The 23,957-nt window shown below is 33.4% G+C and overlaps 2 protein-coding genes across 2 annotated transcripts in view; one reads left to right on the forward strand and one right to left on the reverse strand.

Moving 5' to 3' along the window:
- The window catches only part of LOC137926194 (venom protease-like), a 289,572-nt gene that overhangs the window by 57,623 nt on the left and 207,992 nt on the right, over positions 1-23,957 (forward strand). The window lies entirely within an intron of this gene.
- On the reverse strand, positions 7,520-11,932 carry CCAP (Crustacean cardioactive peptide). The gene is made up of 4 exons (XM_068769916.1): positions 11,849-11,932; positions 10,934-11,015; positions 8,674-8,741; positions 7,520-7,731 (listed from the first exon to the last, which is right to left on the reverse strand). The coding sequence occupies exons 1-4, from the start codon at positions 11,930-11,932 to the stop codon at positions 7,573-7,575; spliced, it is 393 nt and encodes a 130-aa protein (XP_068626017.1). The 3' UTR covers positions 7,520-7,572.

Genomic DNA, 23,957 nt, shown 5'->3' on the forward strand with positions numbered 1-23,957 from the left:
TATGAAAGGCATTCCCCAGGGATCATCACGTTCACTAGTCCTATTCTGCCCGGATCTAGGGACTTCTTCATGATCGTAACTATGTCGTCGGCCCACCTAGTTGGCTTACCCATGCTGCTCCAACAGCATGTGTTGTTTGCCCCGCCCCCTGCCACTTAGACGACCAATTCTTCGAGTTACGTCGTTGATCTTTTCAGCGGATCTCACAGCGAAACTCTCTAGGTGACCGTGAGTTTAATGAAGCCTACATACATTATGAACAAAATAAAATACCTTAGGAAGAAAAGGACCAATATTTAGCCACTTCTGCACATGCAGTGGTAATCGTGCAACAAAGTGCACCGCCCGCCAGCACGCTGATAAATGCGCATGCGGCAAACAATGCAAATTACACAACTGCTACCGACAAATCCCTCAATACGTGTTTCACCCTTCCAAGTCTTCAGGTGCGGTGCATGTGCGGAAGTGGAATTCCATTAAATCTATAATAGAATACCTTGGTACAAATGAAAGAACTGACATATCTGAGCATTTTGGTACACCTTATTATAAATACATATATATATATATATATATATACAAATATATGTGTGTATATATTTATATATGCATATATCTAAATAATGTACAACATATTCATATTGCACTTCATATTTGTCAGTAATGATTTTTATTATATTGATTATGAAAGTAAATATCTTTACGAAAATCTTTTTAGAACTGCCTATGGCTAATCCTTCACAGCCTCTTGTCAAAGAAGGCTGTTATACGCCTGATGCCTTCGATCAATACGTAATTCCGCGCCCGTTACTTTACATCGGCAGCTAATGTTTATAACAGATAAAAATTAGACTACTCATCAAATAGATTCAAGAAGATTTTACATATAAGAATAATTACTTCCAATCGTATTTCAGTAAGAAGTTCAGGCTTTATTACATTGTACGGGCGTGAATTCACGTCTGTGGGTTAAAATGGTTCGAACGCTCGGGCGAAAGATATAAAAAGGGACGTAAAATTTTAAAGCATTTTAGAAAACAATTATATTGTTGAAATTATTTGACAAAGATTTGATAGGAGATCGAATCAAGAAAGAGGAGATTCGAAGAGGAATTAAAGTTACAGAAGTAGCACAGAGGATGGGGAAGGAACAGAGCAGGACTGCGCGAAGACCGAATGGCTGCTGCAACCTTAAGGTCCTGACAGGAGACCATGGACCAGCAAACGAAAAGCGTCTATCCAGAAGGTAGACAGACAGAAGACACTGGATGCTAGCCCCTTTGTATCGGTCTTATTAGAAATCTGTGGAAGTAGCTTGTTCAGCTGTGGACTATGTGATGATGACATGACCTAGAAATATAATCTAACAATAATTTTTAAATATAAAATCGATTTTACAATACAGTCATGCCGATATTTATTGTTATGTACTTATAAAGTAAATATTTTTCAATATATCAATAAAATGTCAAAATTTGACACATTACACACCACAATTATGTTTAAAAAATATCTAAGATATGGTTGATTATTTGATAGTATTAGGAATTGGGAATATTCTATTTATGTCGTCGTATTGGATGAAATTACTTAGTTATAAATTATGTTTCGATAAATCTCTTTAATACAATATGTTTTAAAAAAAACTATATATGTGTATATATATGATAGATTATTTAAATAATTATTAGTAAAATTACTAACCAATAATCATTAGGAATAAAATCGTGAGTAACTTCAACATAACGGAACGTATTTCGCAATGACAGATCCAAGATGGCGGCCGATGTCACAGCTTACTGTGGAATGAAATGTCTCCACGTCGCGTTCCTTTTTATACGAAAGATATTGTTTGTTTTGCCGAGAGCATATATATATGTTATTCTATGATACGAAAGTGGACCACTTAAAGATACTGACAGAGGGAATGTGTTTAGTTTTATGATTTGATATTATCTTTATATGTCTTTAATCTGAATTCCGATAGTCAAATTTCTGTTACTATATTGTATTTAAAAAGCACGAACTTGTATAAGTTCACGCCATTACTACAATAACAATAAAAACTATGTATCAAGTAATTTTATTTAGATTTTTTTTTAATATTCGTCTTAGCTACAGGTTGATTGGTTATTAAATAAAATAAAAAAAAATATTTTTGAAAAAATAAATAAAGTTAGCATTTTTAAAATTCGTTAAACTACATATTAAAACTAGTTATTGTTTACCATCTGCCCCTGTGGACTTTATACTGACAGAAGTTATTGGCCTGTCATTCACTATGCCGTCCGGCGACACCACAGTGGTGTCGTGCACAAAAGTTCGACCAAAAGCCGGTAACACCACAGTGGTGTCGTGCACAAAAGTTCGACCAAAGGCCGGCGACACCAATGTAGTGTCGTGTGCAGAATAGTTTTACTGAGTTCTGTTGCTGTTGAGTTCTATTGGTGTTTTATTTAGGTAACAATAAGTTACACACGTCAAAAGTTTTCTGTTTTAAGTGCTTGTGCTCTTTCATCATGGCAGACGAAATAGACGACTCGATTATTTATGATGAATGCGCGGACGTCTTGTCTGACGTTCCGGACGATTTGGCCGATTCGGAAGACATTGGTGAAAAAAGCGAAAGTGGAGCAGAATCGTCGGAAGGTAGTGAAATATTTACAAGGCGAATTCCACGTTGCATCTTGGAGACTGTTTTGCTTCATACCACACGATAGAAAAATACTGAATACCAAAGAAAATGGAAATAAACAAATATATAAAACAAACAAATTTTGTATTTATTTATGTATGTATATCTTCGAAATTTCATGAAAGTAAGAGAACAGGGTTGAGAACGCATGAGAACTAGCGATGAGTTGATTAAAACTTTACAATTCATTATTTCTCGACAATGTCAAAAACGGCCGGCGCCAAACGAATAAATTTTACGAAACGTGCGGACGGCAAAGTGTCAGAGTTCCTGAGTGATCACTTTATACAGGGTGATCGGTGTTAACAAATGCTGTCCCAAATGGCATTTGAATATTCCACAGGTTTAAGAATCTCTTGAGTTTCCAGGGAAACCTGACCTTGGGACACTAAATACTATTGCTAGCTTCTCCAGGACCTCAGCTTTTACAAGAGGACCCTATTTGGGCTTGGTTTGCTTGAAGTGGCGGAAGGACTCCAGCAAAGCTTGTCTGGTATGATCAGGGGTTGACGTTCCTTGTGATATAATGTCACGTTACGATCAGCCTTCGTTTCCGAAGAGACCGATTTATTATAGAATGACAAACATTCACACCTTTAAAGCTATTACATCTATAATAGATCATCCTGTATGTGTCATTACATCCGATACCGTTGAGAGAAAGCTGGGTCTTTTGGAGATCTTTGCAACAAACAGCCTTTCGAACACTACTTAACCCTTAAATGCATAATGATGAAAAACTGCCACTGCCACTTTGAATACAATAGTGAACAGTATATGCATAATATTTTATATCTGCAACATTAGGTTTTCTAAATAAATAAGCATAAAAAACATTACATACATATGTTTTTCTATTTTTCTCTGCATTGTAGTGTACTTATCTGAAATATATATATATTTATTGAAAGTATAAATAACTTAGTCGTTTTGTTATTCATTCCAGAACTTTAACAACAGGCATTCCTTTTATTCTCTATATGGCCACAGCCATGTTTTTATTTAAACATTTTTATTACATTTTATGTATAATGGCGAATTTAATGCCGAACGCTTTCTCTACCAGCTAACTGTTAGGCGGTGAAAAGATGAATAAATAAAGGTGAAACGAGATAATATCATAAACCTACCAAATATCCAACTATGGTGATGACTCCGTCAGCTCGTTAAGCGCCAGCTGTCGAGCCTTCACTTTGAATGCGCAATGATTCCTGACCATCCTGATATCGAGGGGGAGCAGGTTGCGAAGAAGAATAGGTTGTATTGCGAAGAAGTGAGTAAAATCGGTACTGTGGGGAGGATATTTAAGCAGACTATTACTCGAGAAGCGAAGTGTTTTCATGTGCACTGGCTACGAACAGAATTAGAGATGTTATGCAGGTAAAGTTTATGTTTGAAGATTTTGCTGCTAGTATTTTGGCTTTGTGGAACTTCATCTACATTGTGCCCACAGAAATAGGTGGTTCGTGGACTATAAATGTACCCTGGATGATCGTGTTGCAGTCGAAATGAAGACAGCTCGGAAAGGACTATACCCGTGTAGTTGTTATTGACTATAGTGTAGTGTAGGCTTGAACGCGGGTAAAGGCAGTTGAAATGGAAGAAAGAAAGAGGGAAGAACGTCAACAGAAATTGAAATTAAATAGAGTTCGAGATGTGAACACTAAGTGTTCGCGGAGTTATAGTCTAGTGATCGCGTAGCTACAAAATTGTGCGCGGTGTTTAGTTTCAAGTACAACAAATTTATTATTTTTTTCTTTCTCTATTTATTTATTATTTCTGAGTCAAGTGCGATGCAAGTCAATGTAATGTTTTTATACTACTACTCCGCTAGCTCAGTGACCCAAAGTGGGTCTTGGCCTCCGAAGCGAGAGACTTCCACTTTCCTCTATCTTGCGCCATCGTCTGCCATTGGTTGACATTCAATTCGCGCAAGTCTGCCTCAACGCGATCGATCCAGCGATACCTGGGTCTACCCACTGGTCTTCGACCCCTCGGTTTTTCCAGGTACGCTACCTTCACGCTCCGATCCGATCCCATTCGCTCCAAGTGACCAAGCCAGCGGATTCGTTGAGCTTTATATTCGCCAATGATATTTGGCTGTGCTACTAAAGTCTCGATTTCGGCATTCTTTCGGAGCCTCCAAGATCCGTCTTGATTTCTCGCTGGTCCCAAGATCTTCCGAATGAATGTTTTTATATTACTGTAATTACAATCATGTATAATATTGTATTTATTATGAGTATATATGCTATATACACACGTATGTATGTATTGTATATATGTACACGTTAACTGCCCCTTTTATACTTCTACTGTTTTCATACTATGGTAGTCTGTACTTGTCTCGTGTGATAAGACCACATTGTACTTTTTTTTACTATTATGCAACTATATTTACAAGCCTGTACATAAAAGAGTATTAAAATTAAATTATTTTAATTGGTGGTGCAAAAGTAATGTCATATTTTGAACCAGCAGCCATATTGTTGTTAATTAAAAAAGAGAGCTTTTTTGTTGAAAAAAGGTTTATTTAAAAGTATAAAATTTATGTGGTAATCAGGATGTAGGGATTGAACTTTGAAACCTTTTGTCGGGTCACAAATATTTATTTAAATAAGAAATTCTACTCAAGACTCCGCACACTTGGTCTATCTTCCTTTCTCACACACACCTCTCGCTCGCACAATCTGACGTTCCCCTTCACGCATGCTCTTACGTTACATTCCACATTTATGACATAAATTGGAAAAAAAATATATCATTCAAATGATCACCTTCCGAGTTGATGCATAATTGCATATTTTACGACATTTTAAAATGTTGCTCGCGATACATCTGGTTCCAAATTACAGATATTAGCCTTCAACGCTTCATTGTTCGAGCAAATAGAGTGGCATGACGTGAAAATTGACAGCTAATTCTCTATATATCTACGTCATAAATGTCAAAGTGACATTGACATTTGACACTATTTATCAAAATTAAGGCGCGTTCACATTATGACATTACTTTTGCGCCACCTGTTTGTCAATACTGATTACATTCGTCAATACTTCTTAGTATAAATAATGATTATAAATATAATTATTACTTATTTCAATTTTTACTGTTTATTGTAACAGTTAAACGTAGCGACATCTATTGGCGGACTGACAAAAGATGTGGTTTGTATAAAACGACTCTTATACTCTTTTATATTATAGTCAAAACATTCGAGTTCTCTCTCGTCTGATGTTAAGCGACGACGAGGTCTACGATACATGCTTGTATAGAAATCAATTCACTGTTGGCTTCAAGACTCCCAAGGTATAGTTAGCTGGAAACAGTGACGCTGGTAGGTTGTTCCAATCCTTTTTTGTTCGCATTATAAAAGTATTTGCAAAACCCTTAATGTAAGTTGAAGGATTTGAATGGTGTCTACCAGCCACGTCTACCTCATGCTCGATAGCTCATGGTCACTACTAGATGCCGCAACATCGTGCGCATTTATCAGCGGAAGTGGTTAAATATTGGACCTTTTCTTACTTAGGATGGACTTCTGCAAAATAACGCCTGATTCCATTAAATATTTAAAATGAGTATGCCTAGCTAAACAGGCGCGTTTGCCGCATGCGCATTTATCAACGGGCTGGCGGGCGGTGCACTTTGTTGCACGACTACCACTGCATGTGCGGAAGTGGCTAAATATTGGTCCTTTTCTTACTTAGGATGGACTTCCGCAAGGTAACGCCTGACTCCATTAAATATATGTGTATATATATATTTAATGTTTAGTTTGACCGCAAAATTATTTATAAAATCGTGATAGACAGGGTAATAATACAACGAAGAAAATATACACTATATACTCCAACTTTTCGTCTTCAAAAATAAAATAATTCCTCATTCATTTAATTTTTCAAGACGATAACTGCTAATAGATAGCTAATAGATGCTAGCATTCTCCTTTGTTTATCGCCAGGACTTTCACCACACAAGCTGTTCGATTGTGGAATGATTTACCATTGAATATAAGACGTGGTGTCATTACATATTTTTAAGAAAATGTTTAATAAATATTTACAAGGCCTATGATTATTTGTCTGTTAATTCATTTATTTTTCTTTCTCTGTTTTTTTATTCTTTCTGTCGCAAGTTCGTTCCAAGTCAGTTTGTTGTTTTTATTTATTGTTTTATTATACTTATAATATATATATATATATATTTATATATATATATATATATATATATGTGTGTGTGTGTGTGTGTAGAGACAACAATGCAGACCTTTTATGTTGATTGACGATTTCGAAAGTGCTTGTAATAGCCTATTCGAATAGAGAATATTTGTGTTTTGATTTATGATATATACATTTCAATAAAAAAGGAAAAAAACTTCCAGAAATTTTTTATTGACTCTTAAAGTCTGAATATACATTCATACATCTTAAAGCTATTCACCTATTACGTAAATATGTAGATCTAACAGATATTTTTTTTATTAAAAAAAAATATATCACTTTCAAATTATACAAAACGACTTAAATCAATTAACACAATATATCATTAATAAATTCAACTTTTTCTAAAATAAATTTCAATTATAATTTATAATAAATAACTACAACTATGTCACCTCCTAGATTTTAAAAATAACTTACAATCGAACTGGCCGAAATGCATGCGTGTCTTTGTCAAATCGGATACGACAATTAAAAACATAACTGTCAGCTGTCAAACAACATTGGCGGGAAAATATGACATTTACACTAAATGTATATCTTAATTAAAATTTATAATCTTAAAGTATAATATTTACGAAACGCTACAGAATTCCAAGTATTTATCAATTTTAAATTGTAAGTCCATTTATTGTTCGGGCATATATCTTCGATTTATTGGTTGTACGAATCCTTCTGCTTCCTTCTTGCCAATTCCGCGCTGGCCTCCTGGATTGCCTCCCAGAGTTTCGCTTCGGATAAGATCTGGCGGGACAGTTCATCCACGGCGTTTTCAGACTCCACCATGGAACCGAGAACATCTTCATCTACGTACTGTGAACAAAGGCAGAAATATTAAAACTGGTTCAGAGGTAATAGAATAGATAATGCTAAAATGGTTGACCTTTAAGGGTCAAAGACGGAGACCTCTATTAGCTCTTTGCTTGCACGGGTTTAGCGCATCGCGGGAAGAGATAATCCACCTGTGCAATTATATGTTCTCTGTATTTGGTACTAATCTAATTAGTAGTCGTGCAACAAAGTGCACCGCCCGCCAGCCCGCTGATAAATGCGTATGCGGCAAACAATGCGAATTACACAACTGCCACCGTTAAATCACTCAACACGTGTTTCACCCCACCACGGGGCATCTTCAGGAGTTATGTAACACCGATTAGTGCCAAACACAGAGTGCATTGCTCAGTGGTCTTTTTCTTACTTTTATTATTACATTTATTTGTCTTAGCTGTTAAATTTTGTTTTCTTATTACTATACGACAGCTATTTATCACTATCACCGGACCCTTGGTTTGTTCCTATTTATGATTTTTTTATCACCTCCTCGGAGTATTTTAACAATCTGAGGCAGCATTAGAGAAGCGATACCTTCCTTCCTAGCTCGATCTCTATATCTGTTCAGGTAGCACTTAATAAGAGACAGCAGTCAATTACGTACACCACAGTATAGTCCACCGCTGGGTCACAGATGTAAGATTCAGGTACTCACCGAGTCCCCCGTGGGGCCAGCGTTGGGCCAGAACTATGTCCAGCTTGACTTTGGAACATCTTACAATAATTTATAATCTACAGCTTAAAATTAAGTATATGTTAGTTCGTAACGCGATACATATTGAAAAGGAAATAATAAAAAACTCCGTGGAGTCTGCATGTCTTTTGGCAGAGCCTCGAAAAGTCCTCGGAAGACGTTGAAAGTAGGCTTTTTCCCAACCTATTGGGAATCTGTGAAGGATTATGTCCAACAGTGGTCATACGTACCTGCTTCTGGCGCGAGATTTCCTGCACAGGCATACCGGGTGCATATTGTGAACGTTTTCGACCGCATCCTGGAAAAAATATATCATTTAATATTTTTTACATCATAAATAAAAAAATCGAGATAAAATTTTATATCGCTTTCTAGAGTTTGCAGTTTAAAAATATAATTTTAAAAATCTGACAGCCAATGTGACAGATGTCGGCCATGTTTGTTTTTATAACGGTCTGTTAAAAAATCTGTATGTATTTTTAAAAATGGCCACCGTACATATAGTGGATTTTTAGTTTTATATATTTACTAGCTGATCCCGCAAACGTTGTTTTGCAAAAAAAAAATTATATTTTAATTTACAAATAAAAAATAAGGGTTGATCGTAGAGTGGTGAAAATTTATGGTTGTATGTATTCTTGTATGCTGTATCATAAAAAAATAAATACAAAAAATTTCGTTAAAAAAATAAAAAATTTTTTTTTAAGTGTGAACAACCTTTATCACTTAGGGGTATAGAAAATAGATAGTAGCCGATTCTCAGACCTACTGAATACGCATATTAAATTAGGTAAAAATCAGTCAAGCCGTTTCAGAGGAGTTCAAGTTCGAACACCGTGACACGAGAATTTGTGTGGTTGTATTGAAATCATATATTTAGTACAAAATCTTTATTATTCAAGAAAGTTATCGACCTGTAGAGGATTCGAACCCCGGGATACAATCTTACATAATTCACACTTTGTGCATTAATTATATATGAATTATATATGATGATAATTCACACATAAGTTTCCAGAGGATGACACAGTAGCGTCCTCTGTGTACCATAATCCCATAAAATCGCCAACCCGATAGTCAAATGTGGCGATTACGGTATATTCCCCATAAATATCTTAGGGAAGACCTATGTGTTATATTGGACGTTAAGAGACTAAAACGATAAGGTGAGAATAAGATTACAAAATGATATAGTTTATATTAATTCAATTACATAGTTACAATTTAATAAAACTTATTTACCAATAGATTTAGGATCTGTATTACAATAGTTGAAGTATATATGACACGTCAAAACCAGCCAGTAATTTGTAATTAAAAAAAGAGTAGTGCGAAGAATTTAATAAACCTGGCAGTTTTAAGGTTGCGTCGCATTATATCTATCTAAATAATATCAAAAAAAAACTATTGATATTGAGGTACAAGAGGCGGTGTTGTCGCTCGAGGCGATCTCTACCAGACAACCTTTGGATGGAGATGAGAGACATGAAGGAGAGGGCAGTTTAGGGTGTAAATTATAAGAAGAAATATTAAAATACATATATATATATATATGTATATATATATATATATAGATAGATAGTACGTTGTGATAGTAGTGTATATATATATATATATATATATATATATATATATATATATATATATATAGTATGTTTATGTTTTCGTTTATATCTTTGACGGAAGCCTATATCTTGCAGTGGGCGTGAGTTAAAAGTATGACAACAAAAGAGAGTTATAAAAAAATAAATTTGCAACTACATGTGTTATATTACCTAATATAAGACAATAAATGTTTACACATATGTCATGTAGTAAATATATTTTTTTTTTATATGACTACCGCTATTGGGGGCCTCTCGTACCCCTATTTATGGTGGGACAGGGATTTTATTTGCAATTTATTTTTTCACATAGTTTTTTATTTTCTTTCTTTTCTTTCGTACTTAATTGTCTCTTTCGGTCTATTATCTGTCTTTCATGCTACAGTTCTTCTATCTTTCTCTTTTGTAGTAAATATATTTAATACTCTTGTAAATATGTATAATAAAAGATATTTTATAAAAATAACTTCAAGGTCTAAAAAATTAGATACTCAACGATATTAGTACACATTCGTAATGTCTCTGAATAAACATATTTTAATCAAACATATAACTTATTTCGACTTAAACAAGGTCCGTCTTACATTCTAAAGTGAATTTTCATAATTAACTTATTTCTAAATTTGATTTACAGCTGAAAACTGAAGTTGAACGCATGCCTCTAGAGATATCAAATAGGATGGATTAAAACAGATAAGCAGCATCTTTCTAAGATAGGCAATACTTTTCCATGGATTCCACTACAACCTTCAAACTCCAGGGGATATCTCAACTGCCACTTCGACCCGATTATCCTCTAGCTTATACCGGTTAAATATGGCTTATTGAAATGATCGTGTTTCAACAGTGTGAACATATACTTAAATTAAAAAAATATATTAATTACCTGTAAACGCATTACAGAATGGTCTCTTCTTTGGCGTCGTGATAAAATCATCACCCAATCTCGAGTCGAAGTTCCTCGGCATCTAAACAGATTTATTAAAGCAGTGTTAAATCAATATCAAAATATTGTCTATTTCTGTATATATTTATGTAGTCTTACAAAAGATATATCAATGGTCCCAAAATTTCGACGATAGTTCCAGCTGTGGGCGTTGTATGATGTTCCTCATGCGGAACATCACAGACACAATGTTTTAAACAGTAGCGTGGAACTGAACTTTCATCATCAAAAATTAACCGAAGTCATCAATTTGTTGACTGACTATTTAATGGAATCAGGCGTTACCTTGCGGAAGTCCATCCTAAGTAAGAAAAGGCTAAATATTGGTACTTTTCTTACTTGTTGACTGACCGCAACGAGGAAACATACAATGAAAGTATTACGCGTTAAATTCATCACCGTCATCATCATATCAGCCAATAGGCATACGCTGTATGTAACCTTGACTATGTCTGACCTCATAAGAGGCCTATCCACCCGGCTTGTCGTCAGGAAACTGTTGTCTGAAGCAAGAGTAATGTTCCCACCAATTCTAACAATTCTCCGAGCTACGTCAGTCCAATTGTCAACATTGTATAATTTTTATTTAATATTTAATTATATATATAAGGGGTCCGGAAAATAATGTCGTTTTTGTCGACATATTTTACAGAAAAAAACGATTGATTTATCACCGCTCCGGCATTGATTTTGTACACTAGACGTCAAAAGGTTGTTGACAACGAAGGTGAACATATTTTTGATTAGAAATAAACACTTGTTAAAAATGCAGTCAAGTAAATATAACTTATGAAATAATATAAGAATTATGCAATTAAAAAAATTATTAAATAAATTTAATATCAAAATACTTACAGTGGCAGAATAACAAGAATCAAGATACAACACAGCGATGGCAACCACTACAAAGACGCGGGAAAACGACATGGCGGATGACATTAGTTTTTTTTTTCAATATGGCCGAACTGTGAACAAAAATATTTTTTTATTATTAAAATATACAAATATTTTATATTTACAATGAAATATGTATTATTATCTACATTAATATCATTTAAAATAAATAAGCATTTTAATTTATAAATATTATAATAGATTTAGGTACAATAAACGCGGGAGTAAAATCAACATGGCGGTTCAATAATTTTCAGAGAATGATTTTAAAAATGAGCGGATAAATATGTATTTGAAAATAAATAATAATTCAATTTTAACACTTAATATAATAACATTTATAATTACACTAATTATAGATTATAAAAATAATGTTGTAAGCGAGACAAGACGTATTAACATTCTGTACCGTCACTAGATGGCGTTAGTTGTATTATATCAAGCTGTCATTTAGATATGAATCTCCGCTTAGAAATTGTAAAACCATTTTTTATCACGCTAATGTATCACTCTATCGAGTCTCCTATGGACCCCTGAAGGTCCAATTTTAGCACTTTGGGAACTAATGGCTTAGGAGGAGAACTCCTTCCAAGATCTGGCGTAATAACCACACCGTCCATACGACTAGTATCAAAGGAAATTGCGTGTCTCCTCACTACATCACCCACCACTCTTCATCATTACATAAGACGTTAGAAGACCCTTAGAAGGCATAGGTCTTCCTTAAAGATCAGCACGATGACGGGTCTACAGCGACCTCCCACGATCTTAACCATGTCGCCTGTCCATCTAGGGGGAGGATCGTGGTCGCCACTTAAGAAACTTTCAGCCCTAACAGCTATCAATTGCACGAGCGATGTGCCACACCTAATGCCACTTCGGAGAACCAATTCTTGTATTTAGCAATAAATTAAATAAGACGTCATTCAATATTAAAATTTGACTACATTACAATCTAAGTAAGAAAATGACTAATGTATAGCTACTTCCGCTATGTAGCAGTAGTCGTGCAATAAAGTGCACCGCCCGCCAGCCCGCTGATAAATGCGCGTGCGGCAAACAATGCGAAACACAACTACCATCGTTAAATCACTCAAATCGTGTTTCACCCTTCCACGGGGCATCTTCAGGACTAATGTTACACCGATTAGTGCCAAACACCGAGTTTACTCCTGAGGATGCTCCGGATAGTGCACTTTATTGCACGACTACTGTTACATAGCGAAAGTAGCTATATATTAGTCCTTTTCTTACTTAGGATGGACTCCACATTACAATCGTAAGGATATAATTATATTAAACAAAATAAAACCTACAAAAGTAATTTATAAGTTGGTTCTCAAACAAGATAAGAATCGATTCTAAAGTTCAAGTTGAACTGTATTTTTTGCGCGTTACGTACTTTTTAAAACGGTTAACTTCGTTGTAAACTTTGTTTTAACTTTCCAGCGGAGCCGTTGCGTCCCAAAAGAGAGAAGTTTCTTTTATTGTTTCTGTTTGTATCTAATTCCAATTTATTTATTAAAATCGAAGTCATTTTTACCAGTTAAACGTTTTGAATACTGAACTGAAGACATAGTAAAGCTCGTGTAAAGTCGCCGGACGCGGACAGAGCGACACCGGATATCATGACGATGGTCAATACCTTGCAAAACTATATTGTTTAAACCAGAGTTCCTCAAACTGTTTTGTGTCGTAGACCCCTTGCCATGTTTTTCCGTGTTGGGTAGACCCCCTACTTACCTGATATTGATTTCCTGTAAATTTCTAACTGTAGTGAAGTTTAGTGTTAAAAACTTAAAGTAAAAACACATGTTAATTTATACATTTATTAATTGAATTTAAATTTAAACTACTCAAAATAAAATTTTGTATCTGTTATGCAACATATACGTAAAATTAAATAAACAATTTTTTTACTTCATAGGTACTTTTATAAATAATGTAAATGTTTTGATATTATAAGATAGTATGATGTAAGTAAATAGGTAATATCAGTGTATGTGTTGAGATCCACTATCGTGGACCCCCATTTTCATTTCATGGACCCCCAAATTTTTTTTTGCTAACGTAGACCCCTTGCAGGTTGTCATAGACACCTAGGGGTCGATATAGACCACTTTGGGAATCATTGGTTTAAAGTAACGTAAAGGTGTTATAATATTTAAAAACTTGATAAATACGAATGCATGCTTATGTTTATCGAATATCTTTTCGTCCGGTTTTTAAAATAGTTAATATAAGGTTAATTTTTAGCCGATTGACTTCCACTGCAAAAGATTACTTTTAAATAGGCTTTTGAATGGTCGTTTATTTGTAACATTACAAGCAGCAAGCTGCCGCCGGCTAGCGCTGCTCTAACAGACAGACAGAAACTTAAAAGTTGTTGTTTTAAATGTAATTTAATAATTATTTATGTATATATTTAAATATGAACCATGTAAATAGGCAAACAAACCAATTTACAAACATTTCGATCAATTAAAAACACTTGAATGCTATAAAAAGATTTATTTATATATACATACAGACCAGCGAAGCTTTCGTTATGTAAGACGTAACCGAATTTATTTTTATTTCTTGCATTAATACGTCTGTCACTATTTTAAATAAAAGATTTTAAATAATGGCGCATAAATAATGTGCTATTTTAAATGTATTACGAAATAACTGTCTGAATATCTATTTATTTTAATAATAATTAAAATCCTATGTAGATGCTTTTAATAATTTTTATATAATAAAATTCCTAAAGCATTTTTATAATTAACCGTGAAATAATAAAAGATTTATGTCAAGGAGAGATATATAGGAGATACACATGCCTACATTATTAGCTTGTTGATATAAATCAAATAGATTATATATAAAAGAAAATATTTATAAAATTAATATGTAAGAGTAAATATTTAGTTTCTTAATATATTCATTTCAATAGAATCAACATTACGAAATTAGAAATAGTATAATATATTAGAATATGTATAAAAACACATATCTCTCATATATACATATATATATATATACATATATATATATATATATAGGAATCAAACGTTATTTTACGGAAGTCCATCCATCCCGAAACGGACCAATATTTAGCCACTTCCCTTTACTAAATATTGGTCCTTTCCTTCTTAATTATATATATATACGTACAATGCGATTAAAATAAGAATAGGACCGGCCTAGCGCCATGTTGTGACGTCACAACGGGAACTTGGTATAGTGTGCAAAAATAGCAATGTTAAAAAATAATACCAGTGGCTAAAGTCACTCGCTCGGTTACCTTCGAAGCAGTTTCCAAATGCTTAATGAAACTTCCAAATACATCACGCGATATGTGAATATTGCCATCTGGCCCTGGTACAATTCTTGCTTGTTTTAACTGGTCCAACAACATAATGGCACGTTTTTTTTCTTCCTCGAAGTACTTATCAACGTTGCTGATAATCTCTCGAGCTCGCCGATGTAAAACACGACCTCTTTTGCTCATTGTAGAACGAATTAAACAATCAACAAAAACAATTATTATTATTTTTTATTTTATATATTTAATGCTGACCGTACTTATATGAGTGAAGTTAGCCGAGAGCCCGTCCTATTCTTATTTTAATCGCATTGTATACTTATATATATATTTGTGTATATATATGTATATATTTATGTTATTACATTGTTTCAATGAAATAATATAAGAATATATACACCCTCCACACCCAGTTTGGTTGGTGTGCAATTCATTCATATCAAGTAAATTGATCATAAACGTTTATATTTTGCGGGTGTTGTTTTCGTTGGGCAGCTATAATTGGATGGGAAAGGCCACGGTTGGAATTGTTCTGCAATAACAGCACTTATGCGTGAATTACTTGAACATTACTTAATAGGTTCTAAGTAAGTACTTATTGTTTTGTATTGAATACCACAGAGTTACAAATGCAGCGGACACGGCCTTTTTGCGGACATTGTCAACCTCAAGATGAAAACTGAGTGATATTCGAAATAAAGGGGGGTGGCATATGTCCAGCTATGGATGTTGTACAGCTGGAATAATAACAATGATTGTTTTAAAAAAAAAAAACGGTAAAATCCTTTTTAAGTTGTAAGCTAGTCTATTTTGGAAGTAGCGAACATTTTAATGAATATCAGATAGGCTGTTATACAGTGGAACCTTTTTGTAGATGGCACTTAACTTTATATATATATATATATATATATATATATATATATATATATATATATATATATATATATATATATATATATATATATATCGATAACAGCCTTTTTTGACAAGAGACTGTCAAGGATTAATCATAGGCAGTCCTAAAAAGATTTTCGTGAAATATTTACATTCAGGTATTTCGTTGTACATTCTTTAGATATATATATATTATACTCCACCACTATACATACTTTTGTGGTCAAAAAGTAAAGTAAAATTGTCATTAAAAACTTAACGTTAGAAAGGCAAGTTATTTCTTTCCTAGGTTGGTAGAACTGTCTATAACATTTGCCAAGCGTCTATTTGTCATAAGTTGGAATATCATTTGGCTAGTCAAAACCATTTTGAAGGATGTCTTGGGTCTCAAATGCGTCAAGTCTTGACTGTTACACTGCAGATTCTTCGCGACATTTTTTACCAAAAACTCGACTGATATCATTCCGCTACCACCGTATTCGTCTGATTTGCCTCTGTGAGGCTTCTGTTTATTCAGCAAACTCAAAAAGCACGATTGAGGAGATAAAAATCGAATGAAAGAAGTCCTTGAAGGCTATACCAGAAAAAGACTATTCCGGCTGTTTTCGTATACCACGAAGTGTATCCGACGTGTATCCCACGTGTATCTGACGGATATCCGACGTGTATTCGACGTGTATTCGACGTGTATACGACGTGTCCGACATGTATCCGATGTGTATCCGATATATATCCGACGTGTATCCGACGTGTATCCGGACTGTAAAAATGCCGATAAAAGTACGTTTTATCAGACGATAATTACTTTAAAAGTGATGAAATTGATTTGGTTGAATAAATAAATAATTTATATAAACAAATTCACTTTACTTTTTGATCACAGTGTTATATTATCATAGTCTTTCTAATGCAAGTAAAAACATTTTTTCTTGAAATAGACTTTACAAATGAAAGTCGAATAGTACGAAATGTGTTTTCCTTTTACAGTTTAATTTTTTTTTTCAATATGGCCGACCGATTTCAGGCTTTTGTTTTCCCTCGCACGAGGCCAAAGAGTATTCAGTCGTAATTATCTTTTTTACTTTATTGTTTTTATCACAGAGCAATCGTTATTAAATGTTAGATATACTGTTGATACGCTGTATTGTACGTTTTTATATTTCGTATTTATTTTAATCTGTGATAAAAGATGACCACTCGTGTTTATATGTATGCTAGAAAAGTTCGCCAATTACAAGGGATATGCCTCCCCCAAATATCATCACCTAGCTGTTCTTGTGCAGCTTGCAAAACATCAACTTCCCACAAACTTGATCATATCGTCGATCCATGTAATGAAGGGCTTTTATTTCATACGAGTAATTCTTCAAATAACATCGGTGATGATTGTTATTCTTCTGATCTAATTTCTGATTCGCAGCAATAAAGCCTTCTTATGAAGCCTGTAAGTGATCACATCTTAGATGTATATGTCATCACCGGATCCACACATTGGTCAAAGACCTTCGTCATCGAAAACTGAGGTATTTTCCGAGTTGAATTCGGCGAGCGATATCTTTCTCGAAATTGGATATAACATATCAAGCTGTACGGCTTATCCCAGGTTTATATACAGCGCAGCAACCTTCGACAGCTACTCGAGTAGGCACTACATGAATATTACCTATCTCTGTTGTAAATAATAAAAAAGTTTAACACTAGAAGTAAAGATACGCCTTTATGTTAGTTTTATAAAATTAGTCATTCCGTATGTACGTGACTGAATCATATGATAATTTTGAAAGTTCATTAAACAAAACTTTGTTTAAAATCCTATTAAAAAGTATTTTATATACGATAATAAAACTTTGGAATATATTGCTATACACCAATACCTCACTTTGCGTCGTGGTTACGTTCCAAAAAAAAAACACAACGCAAATTGAAACGCCGCAAAGTGAATTAAGATTTTCTATAGCGAACCATGTAAAGATCGAAGATAGGTTCCAGGATCACGAAAATACTACTTTTTAAAAGAAAATTTAACAAAGTAAACATTTAAAAATCAAAAATAATATAACTCTGCCAATAAATAAATTGGAATAATATTTACCTCTTTTGTAACCAGAAACAGCACGTAAAAATTGATATAAATTTATTAATATCTTTTTTAAAAAGTACAACACACTACGTAATTAAAACTGAACTCTTAAAATTAGCAAAACAAAGTGAAAATAAAACTGTATTCAAATTGCGTTGATTTTTAGTTAGAAAGGGAATCCCCGAGTTTTGATGGCATGCCGCAATTAGAAACAAAAGTATTGCCATCTTTTAGAAAAAAAGAAAATTAAAAAAAAATTAAAGACTCGAACCCAAAACAACGCAACTTCGAAAATCTAACGACGCGCAGTGAAAATTAGTACTAATTAAGCAGCGACGCAACTTCGAATAAAACACAAAACGAAACGACGCATAGCGAGGTATTGGTGTATTATGTTAAGTACATCTTTTTAATCAGGGCATGTGGTACCGTCGCAGCTTGAAGCAAAAATATTACATTAAATAGAACCTTGAGATGGTTTTAGTTTCTTTCAAAGCAATTTTCACAAATGATTTAATGTGGATAGCAAATTTTTTTTTCTTATTTTACTTCTGTCATATTTTCTTATACTCTTTTCATCACAATCTCATACGTTCTTTTAATATCCTTCATCATACATCACCTCTCTTTCTTTTTCACAATTTTATTAGTATAATAGTTACAATTTTTATTATTTTAGCAAAAAATACGAGAGCTCGGCTCAGGGTCGACATACCATAGGACTCCTTTCGAAACTCACCGACATAAACAAACTGCGAAAACTCATCAAGACATCCTTCCATCTGACACAACTACTAAGCGGGCACGGGTACTGCAAGCAGTACCTGCACCGATTTAAAATAAACGATAATGAGACTTGCCCATGTGACGACTCCACAGTACAGACTTGATCACTTACTCAGACCTTGCTCCCGATTCGCATCCTAAAGACGTAATCACGTGACCTTATGTGAAAACCTTAATATATCTCCGTTCAACTTACCGAACCTTCTCAAGAAAAAATCTACAGCAGAATCTTTTGATGAGTTGGCCCGGCACATTGTCCTAAATCTCAAGGCATTTAACGGTCTGTAGCGCTTGGGCAGCGACTTGAAATAAAATAATGTAGCAACTAATATATAATTGAATATTCCAAATTGTATTGTTAACATGTATAAATTTTAGCTGTATTTACCTATAAGAGAAAATTGTGTAAGAAAAATTGTAAAAAATTATAAAACGCTGTCGTGCCTCACAGCTGGTAGAAGAAAGATTCGTATCAAATAGCTGCAATCCTTTCCCAACTGTCTGGGTTTAGTTTAAGCGAAAAATATATTGTAAAAAAACACTAGCGATACAAATTAGAATTAATAAAAAACGCTGATGCAAAATGAGTAAAGTGGCGCTTGGTTTTGGATACCAAAGAACATGAGTAAAGTGGTAAGGTGATAATCTTTGAGGAGGTATACGATTTACAGTGAACGTCTAAGTGTGATGGGTGATAGAAGAATGAATCGTAGACATAATTACGTATGAAAGAAGAGTGTAGAAGTAAAAATATTAAAAAATGGTTAAAATCTCCCTGTCCATCTACGATAGGAGAGTATGAATCCTAATTACATGCCCTTATAAAATATTACACCAGTGGAATCTTACCACGTGTGAGTTCAACGGGAATTATATTTATTTTAGGAGTTATCAGGCAACATTAGGGAAGAAGTAGAAAGATGTAAGGTTTGACATTGACAGAGAACGTCGAAGAAGTGTTTTTGTTTTAACCATTAATAGCTTAAAGTTTCAATTTTGATACCAATCTTTTAAACCGAATGCTCACATTACTATTAGTTTTTTTATAGGTTGGCTGTACGAATTTTACTGTTGCATAATATTCTTTCTAACGAAATTTAAAAACATCTATTGTTCACTTCATCTAGACCCTCAAGCAAACACAGTAATATTAAAAAAAACCACTTTCGTAAATCAGGTTATTAAGGGGCTATTAGTTTAAGTCAAATGCTTTCGCTGCTATATCTCAACATATATACATTTTTATATATGTTGAGAGCATTTACTGGTGTTGTGTTTGGTTCGGTTGGAAAATCGTATTCAATTTGGTTTAGTATCGTTGTAAATTATTTATTAAACTGAATGTCTTTTTTTATTCATTTTCAAGTTTTAGACACGCATTTTTAAATCATTTTCTTTAACATTACAAGCGGCAAGCTGCCGGGTAGAGCTGTTCTAACAGCCGGACAGACAACAGTTGCTGTTTTAAATGTAATTTAACAATTTTTGATATGTACATTATAATATTAATCATGTAAATACAACAACAAAACATGTTTCAAACATTTCGATCAAATATAAACTATTAAATGCTATAATAAGATTTATATAATAACTAGCTGATCCCGCAAACGTTGTTTTGCAAAAAAAAATTTAAGTTTTTATTTAACAAATAAAAATAAGGGTTGATCGTACAGGGGTGAAAATTTAGGGTTGTATGTATTTTTGTATGCTGTATCATAATAAAATAAAAACCAAAAAAATTGACTAAAAAATAAAAATAAAATAATTTAGGGGTGGACCACCCTTAACACTTAGGGGTACGGAAAATAGATAATAGCCGATTTTCAGACCTACTGAATACGCATATAAAATTTGGTAAAAGTCGGTCAAGCCGTTTGTTTCAGAGGAGTTCAAGTTCGAACACCGTGACACGAGAATTTTATATATTAGATATACTTTTAATTTTAGATTTAAAACTAATATAAGAAAGGTCTATGCGTGTTGGAACTTTATTATATATTTTTACACTCAGACCCGCGAAGGTTTTGTTATATTTTGACAGTGAGGCATTTAATAGCACCGAAAAACGAGTGATCCTAGGATCAGACAGGACTTAGGTCTAACACTTACCTCGTGTCCAAGCGCCGGGAGGTGAATGCAATCCGGGATAGAACCTCTGGTTTATATAGAGAACGCGGCGAGAGGGCGGTTTTGGAACATAGAACATTCGAGTAGTTATTCATACTAAAAATATTATTTTATAGGTTGATTTTGTTTATGAGTAAACTTTAAATAATTTTCAATGGTTTCAGAAATATTAAACAACTTAATATTGTAAGAAAAAGCGTTTTTAAAATTCGAACAATATATTAATTTTTTGAACTTATTCATTCCAGTATAAAAAATAATTAATGTTAATTATTTCAAAGTGATCTCTTTATACAGAATGATTGGTAATAGGTGTCAAAACGTTGGAACTTTTTGCTGATAAATAAGATGTACAATTACCCTTTATTTATATAACTTGTAAATCCATCTAAATTTGGTTACTAAGATAGATATACAAACACCAAAATAATATAAAATTACAACAAAATTAAACCACAAATATAGTCCAATTAAATAATATTTGGAATAATAATTATACACAAAAACCAAAGAAGAAAAATCATAATGATAAGGAGACCGCGAGTCGGCACGATCAGCGTGGGAGTCCCAGTGGTGGGCAAAGGACTCTCTAGGTCATCGGTCATCTTTGAAGAACGCTGAACGTAGTTCGTCTTCCACCAGTCTTTTTGTAAATCTACGGGGAAAGCTGTGTTCACAGTAACCTTTCTGCGGTCGAAATATTTATGAAAAGGCAAGCCTTTTTTGGAGGCAGCGAACATAAATTTAATGAATATCGGAAAAGGCTGTTATACATCAGAACCTTGTGTTGAAGGTTGCACTAAACTTCATATTTATTAGCACGATCATCATACATATATTCTACTATAATAAAAAGTAAGGTAAAATTTTCATTCAAAACTCCCGGGCATTAGGAAGGCTGGGTATTTTTTTCTCAGGTTGGTAGGACTGTCTATAACGGGGGTAGCCAACCTCTTTGAAAGTTTTTAAATTTTATAATTTATATATAGCATGTATACTTGTTTAAAAGGTAAACAAGAAGATATTATTTTTACAGTAGTTCGTGTTTCTATGATAATACGTATATATACATGTATGTATATAAGTATGTAAATTTTTTTCAACAAAATTAATTTTCTACTCAAGCCTCTAATTTTAAACGAGTATTGCATGTTGTATTAATATTCAGGCAGAAATTTATCAATAAAATTTATTTAATTATTTTGTCATATATTCACTTCAAACTGTATATAAATACGTCACAAGGTGGATCTGTCCTGGTAAAGAAAGACACTGAATTCAGTTCGCTTTTAACTGATTCTATTGTAAATATAGTAAAGATAGACCTAAGTATAGACCTAAGTATAAGTATGAAATACAAATAATTGATTATTGAACAAAAGAATCAAGATAACCAACGAAGCTCGAAGAATTGCTCATTTAAAGTGGTAGTGGTATAAGCAAATCGCTCGTGAAGCCGATGTTCAAAGGGACCTAAAGGTTCTTTCAAGTGGGACCTCTAATCGGTAGACCGACAACATAATTAAGGCTGTAAGACCTTTATGCCTTACATTGTGTGTCCATCGACAAAAAAAGAAAAAGGTTTAATAAACCAACCGAAGTTATTCATTTTTAAACAAATAAATAAAATAATTTTATAACAAACAACGACTCCACACATCCTCTTTTCCACCACACCACCCGCTGTTTTCTTCGCTTGATAGCGCGACGCTGAACGTTCGTTTAACGCAAAAATAAGCGCTTATATAATAATAATATTAATTAAATGCATCACAAGCACTCCGACGCGGCGGCACTCACGATACAGCCTTAACAATTTGGGGTTGGGTGGTGTAATAAAGCACCCACAGGCCGCGCAATAACCTATCGCCACTTACGGTCTAGATAATCATCGAAGAAAACCTTCGATAACTTATGAAATAACTTTGAAAATATAATGACTGATTTAACTTGTATATATAAGATTTTTAGATTCATTATCACTCTGTATTTATATATTTAATTTATATTTATATATATATAAAAAAGATACAATTGATATAGAGGTACAAGAGGCTGTATTGTCGCTCGAGGCGATCTCTACCAAACAACCTTTGGATGGAGATGAGAGAAGGAGAGGGCAGTTCAGGGCGTACATACATACTGATACATACATATATACAATCGTACTATATATATATATATATATATATATATATATTTATATATATATAGACGAGTCACATTTCTTTTACAAATAAATGTCTCTATAAAACAAAAATATCATCGGAGACAAAAATAAAAATAAAAATAATGGTATATACAAATACTACTAAAATTTAATGGTATTCATGTATTGTGTGCTTGTATATCTGTCTATTCAATGACTAAAATATTTAATGAAGTAATTTAACGGTGCAATGTATTGACCAGTTTTGGTCCGAAGGTAGAACCTTTGGATGGAGATGAGAGACATGAAGGAGAGACAAGTTTAACAAAATTATATTTTAGAGGTCAAGGAAGTTCTCTTTTACCATCTTTTATTACACTTTCGTTCTATTTTGTGTATGAAATAATACAAAATAGAACGAAATAACCAGAAAATTTATAAATATATATATACATATATATTTATACACACACACACATATATATATATATATATGTGTGTATATATATATATATATATTAAAATTTATTTATACGTATAAATATATATACATATATGTATAAAATAGCGCCACGTCAGGTATGCCAATTCTATCAAAAAACATTTTCAATTTTTTTATCTGTCATACATCGTCTGTTTCCACGTTGATATAAAATATACACCTGCACTAAAACCACCCTTTAAGGCTTTCAATTTAAAACTACGAAGGTTCTTAATGCGC

Source organism: Battus philenor, unplaced genomic scaffold (genome assembly GCF_028537555.1).
Source record: "Battus philenor isolate CCGP_79_NKW_IND1 unplaced genomic scaffold, ilBatPhil1.0.hap1 SCAF_29, whole genome shotgun sequence".
Taxonomy (NCBI): Eukaryota; Metazoa; Arthropoda; class Insecta; order Lepidoptera; family Papilionidae; genus Battus; species Battus philenor.